Below are 5,733 nucleotides of genomic sequence, written 5' to 3' on the forward strand. Positions count from 1 at the left end.
TGTATGACAGAGAGAGCTGAATCAGCCTGTGCGATGGACACGGCGAGATGTCCCAGGGTGAGGCTTCTGAAATCAGCCAGTGATAAGGAAATGCATCCCCTGACATCTCAAATGAGGCTTCAGAAATATTTACTGGAACCAAGAAACAAGTCTCTGTCTCTCCCACAAGCCAGTGGCTACAGCTTCACCTGGAACACAGGGGACCGTGACACAAGTGTCACACCTCGTAAATAATCAAGGATTTATGCAAATTAAAAGAAAAGATCAGAAGGTAACTGTCCCAGTGTCAGTGCCCTGAGAAATGCTGTGCTTGCCGAAGATGTGAGAGACCAGCAGAGCAAGTTTGCTGATTTTGTGCTATTTCTCCTGCCTTTGGTGACCACACTTACCACTGGGTTGTCTTAAACACTCGATTCTGCTTGCCAAGAATGGTCTGGTAAGGTCCCACCTCCCAGTGTCCCTACTATAAGGAGAGATTCAGGTGTCCCCACTCCCTTCCCACTTTTTGGCAGAACATCACTGCAGAAGTGGGGAGAGCAGGATGGACTGTGCAGTGTGCCCTTCACTGGCCAGCGCTCCTTCAGAGAGTGGGTTCTTCCCAAGTGAAATCCAGATAAACTTGCATGTTTCAAGAAAAAAAAACAAACCACAAACCCAACCCCACAATCCAAAAACTTACTAAACTTACAATTACAAACTTTGCCCCTCCATCACTTTCTAACAATCTGACCTGTTTTTTAAGTGATCTAGGAAGTCAAATAATGCCCATTGCAAGTCGGATGGATTACCTTGTGATCATCATGACCAGGGATATGCTACTTGTCACACACACACACCTCATACCTGCTGTCAAATTACACTGAAATCTTGCTTTGTGTGATTAAAATAATCCACAACCATTCTTACCAAGTGAGAGAATCTCAGTTTATAATTAATTACATCCACACTATGCTCAAATAATTATGATTATCAATTTAATAACAAAGTGATGCTACATATACCCAGCTAACTTAGCCACAGGGAAGAGTGTGCAGCATTGTGTTCTGGTACAGATGCTGAGCACCCAAAAAGATAGCAGAAAATCTCAAAAAGGAAAAAGGAAAAGAAAAAGATGTGAAACGTAGCACCGGCAGATCGGCATAGCCAAAGGAAGCGGAGTACGGGCAAAAAGCAGGAAAAATGTTTGCAGGAAAAAACACCCCAAGATATTCCACCTAAACATTATTTTTGCAGTATATGTCTTAAAATATAAATAAATAATGTGCTTAGGAGATTCTGTACCTTGGTGCTCCAAGGTGAAAGTCCGCAGGCTTTTAGCAGCTTGGCAGTTCAGCCACGGCACATAAAGGAATAAGCAATGTCAGATGTGGCTGCCTCTGCACAGACAACACAAAACTCTGATTTTCACCTAAACAAATGTTCAACAACCTTATACAGGCATTTAGCAGGTACATCCCAAACCTCTGAAAGCACAGCTACCTCTTTCACCTTCTGTCCCCTTTGTGGAAGATACAGTTAAGAGAAAGTGCTGCCAGATTTCTGCAGAAGTGGTCTGCTGTAGTGGAGAAGTTTACTTCCATACTACTCACGGGCTGCTTTGGAGAGCCCGGCAAGATAAGGCTCCCAAAAGAAAAATAATCTTCTGTCATGAGGTATTTCAACCCCAGGAGTGGAAAACCTGAAGCCAGCAGTAGGATAAAACTCTTGACAGAAGAAACTACAAAAGCTTCAGGGTTTCTCTGGAAAACAGAAAGGGAGCAGTTTAGAAACACAGTAGGCAAAACAAAAGGTTTTAGACTTCAACTGAGAGTGTATTTCTTAAACACTCAGTAACTTTGCCTTCCTCCTGATTTCAAAACCAGGCATTCTGCAGAAGGGATAAAAACTGTAGTGCAGCTATTTCATTTGAGCCCATTAGAGCTCATTAATTTAGCACATAAAGGAACAAGCAATGTAAGATTTGGCTGCCTGTGCACAGACAACACATAACTCTGATTTTCACCTAAACAAATGTTTAACAACCTCATACAGGCATCTAGCAGGTACATCCCAAAGCTCTGAAAGCACAGCTACCTGTTTCACCTTCTGTCCCCTTTGTGGCAGATACAGTTAAGAGAAAGTGCTGCCAGGTTTCTGCAGAAGTGGTCTGCTGTAGTGGAGAAGTTTACTTACAAACCACTCGCTGGCTGCTTTGGAGAGCCCAGCAAGATAAGGCTCCCAAAAGAAAAATAATCTTCTGTCATGAGGTATTTCAGCCCCAGGAGTGGAAAACCTGAAGCCAGCAGTAGGATAAAACTCTTGACAGAAGAAACTACAAAAGCTTCAGGGTTTCTCTGGAAAACAGAAAGGGAGCAGTTTAGAAACACAGTAGGCAAAACAAAAGGTTTTAGACTTCAACTGAGAGTGTATTTCTTAAACACTCAGTAACTTTGCCTTCCTCCTGATTTCAAAACCAGGCATTCTGCAGAAGGGATAAAAACTGTAGTGCAGCTATTTCATTTGAGCCCATTAGAGCTCATTAATTTTCCCCTGTGAATGACCTCCCAGACACCACCACACGGCTGGCCGGCAGAAGATCCAGAGGAATACACTGCTAAAAAATTAACTATTCAGGGGAAATAGACCAGAACGTCGATTTCTAAATAAACGGAAACTCTGATGGCAAAAGAAGCCACTTCAACTTCATTTGTGGGGAAAAAAAAATATAAAATATTCTGGTGCCATGAGGTTTTCTGCGTTTTTTGGTTTTGTTTGATTTTCCTATTCTCATGATGCCCCATTCCCGCTTCCTATAAAGCAGCAGTAATACCTGTTATTTCAGCATCGTGCCCCTGTGTCTCTCTGGCCACCAACGTGGCCATAAAGCACCAGCTGTAGCAGCTTGAAGGACCAAGGCTTAAAACCGAGGAAGCTGCCTGCTGTGTAACAAGCACAAGATTAATATTTATGTACGGAACCCGAACAAAATCGACTTTCAGCATTTGGCAAGACTTAAAACACCATTTGCCAAGAGGGGCATCTAGATGATTAGTTTCTGGAGAACACAACCTATACCTAGGTAATAATTCATAAACCTTACGGTTTCAGAAATAATGTATCACAGCTCTGACCCTTCAAGCACATGTTATTAAAGCTACTCAGACAGGTAAGTGTTTACTGACTTGGTGTGCTGAAACGTGAACTGACATGAACTTAAACACAGCTGTTAAACACCCAGTCCCTTCCGCACCACACACAGGTCTCCTGAGCAGCACAGGAGGGAAAAGGAATAGATTAAGAGAAGACTAGAGCAGCTATTTGCAAATTTATGCACAGAAAACTTATTTTAATTCTGATCCAGCTTTGGAAAGCTTAGTGGCAGCATTTAGGGACTGTGGTCAGCAAAGAGATACAACAGCTGGTACCCTTCACCTGCCCCAAAGCACTCCAGGGACCAGGAGAGCTAAGGAAGGAAAAGCAACTTTTCCCCGTTCAGCTACCGGGCAGTAGAATATCTCATACATCAGAGACCTCCTAGAAACACGTGGCACTTAGAGAAGCCCTGAAAAAAAGACCACACTCAGAACACGTTAGAAGTCTCCAAACATCCTCCTCCTTAGCAAGTGTGGCATTTCGCAGCTCTGGCTTTGTCTTCTTCATCCACCGTGATGTCCCAACAGACGTCCCAGCTGGGACACAGCTAATTCTCCTTTTGCTCTGCTGGGGAAGCTCAACAAACTGGGGGGAGAAGCAAAGTTTGGATTGTCCCATGGAATGAAAATATACACAGCGTATTTTAAAGGAATGATGACATTTCAGCTTCAAATGCTGTATTAGAAAGTATTTAATCTAATAACAAAACCAAAAGAACCATTTTATGACCAAATCCTCTACATTGGAGGAAGGTAGTTACCTACCAGACCTGTACATCTCTACAGACTTATTTCCCCCCCCATAAAGCAAACCTCTAGTCACTTTCCTCTTGCTCACTCCCTTTTCCCTATTTGAGAAGGTGGGACAGGCTGGTGGGGGCCTCGTGCTCTACCATCCACGGATTTGATTCATTTATCAAAGAGAAAAGCCTCCTTTTTTTCCCCTCATGAAACTCTTGTACAACAATGCGAGCCCCTTCACCAAAATCTTTCTTCTCGCCTCAGTGAATGGCAGCAGGTTATTTTCTTGTGCTATTGGGATGACAGGGAAGGAAGGAGCCAGGAGACCACCTCCAAACGCTATCTCACAAGACACTGAATCAGGCGCTTAGAATCTTAGTGAAAAAACCAACAATTCAAGCTCAAACTGGACTGATGACACAGTCGAAGCCAGCAGGGTACTCCCAGGAACCACACAGCAAGAAAAATTCTCTCTTCCACTGCAAGAGCCAGAGGAACAACAAAGGGCCCAGCTCTCCCACTGGGCTCGTGAGGCCCGGGCCTGTGGCCACCAAACCCTGCCTTGGACCAGCGGGTCCCTCAGGAGCCCAGGGGGGCTCCGGCACCTTCCACCCACCCAGAGGAGGGTGCTGAGGGAAGGAGGGCTCCGAGCGCAGCGCCGGGAGCCTCCAGCGGGGACCGCGGGGTGAAGGCCTCCCGGGGATCCCCGCCGTGGGCTCCGTGACCACGGACACCACCCACAGACGGAGGGACGGAGCGGGAGCACAGCGTTACTGCCGGCCCCGCGGTGCCAAGAGAAGACACCAGGCCGTTAGTGACGCCCCAGCGCCGGGCCCGCAGCGCTCCCCCGGTCCCTGCCCATCCTCAGCCGCCGGGACAGGCCCCAAGGGGTCACCCACCACCGGCACCGGGGGATGCACCCGGCGGGAGCACGGCCCAGCGAGCGACAGAGGGGCCGGGCAGGGCGGGCAGCGAGTCACCAGAACGAGAAACATGAAAAACGGGATGGAAGAAAAAACCGCTTTTTCTAACAAAGGACGGCGGAGCGCGGGGACGCTCCTGCCCGGAACCGGGCGCTGACACCCCCGGTAACGCCCGCACGGCCCACACAGCGCTCCGCCCCTCCCGCACCGCACCAGCCCGGCCGGGCTGCGGGATCCGGGACCGGAGCTGAGGGATCCGGGCTCCGGCCACCGCCCCCGGGGCCGCCCCAGCCCCTCCTCAGGGAACGGCCCCACTGCTTCCGCCCCGTTTTACGACGGCCGGTCGCGCTTTACGGCCGGCCCGGGTGCCGTACGGCGAGGCGGTGCCTTCCGCCAGCTCGGCCCGGTGCCGCCATGGTGAGTGCGGCGGGGCCCGGGCCCGGCGGGTCTCCCGGCAGGAGCCGGGGGATGCTCCTCTCTGTACCGGCAGCTCCCCTGGGCCGGCCCCGGGGGCGACGGAGCTCGGCTTGACCTTGGGCTGGCGGGGCCCGGGGCGCTGCCCCGTACTAGGCCGCTGGCTCCGGCCTCGGGGGCCAGGCAGGGCCGCGGGACGGGGCTGGTGGGATGGGGTGGGTTTCCCTCGGCCCCCGCAGCCGGGGGGGTTCCCTGCCAGCCCCCAGCCCCACCGCTCCTGCCGTGACCGCTTGTCCCCGCCCGGCGGTGTTGGCAGCAGCCCAGCCCCCGGTAGGACTCACCGGGCGGGCCCCGGTCCTTCTCCTTCACTAAATTCGCGCTTCGTGTCTCCCCCCTGCAGGCCAGCACCATGGTGGCGGTGGGGCTGACCATCGCGGCCGCTGGATTTGCAGGTTTGTAGGTGCTGGGGGGGTCTGTACTCACCCCAGACGGCGGGGGGGGGGGGGGGGGAAGGGGGGCATGGG

General features: G+C 50.7%; 1 protein-coding gene across 1 annotated transcript in view; it reads left to right on the forward strand.

Annotated features, from left to right (window-relative positions):
• The first annotated feature begins 5,104 nt into the window (after positions 1-5,104).
• The window catches only part of DNAJC19 (DnaJ heat shock protein family (Hsp40) member C19), a 3,183-nt gene continuing 2,554 nt past the window's right edge, over positions 5,105-5,733 (forward strand). The window contains exons 1-2 of the mRNA XM_014939866.1: positions 5,105-5,212; positions 5,610-5,661. Of these exons, the coding sequence (XP_014795352.1) occupies positions 5,210-5,212; positions 5,610-5,661 (55 nt within the window). The 5' untranslated portion in view covers positions 5,105-5,209. The remainder of the gene's footprint in view (positions 5,213-5,609; positions 5,662-5,733) is intronic.

Source organism: Calidris pugnax, unplaced genomic scaffold, assembly GCF_001431845.1.
Source record: "Calidris pugnax isolate Ruff unplaced genomic scaffold, ASM143184v1 scaffold94, whole genome shotgun sequence".
NCBI classification, from domain to species: domain Eukaryota; kingdom Metazoa; phylum Chordata; class Aves; order Charadriiformes; family Scolopacidae; genus Calidris; species Calidris pugnax.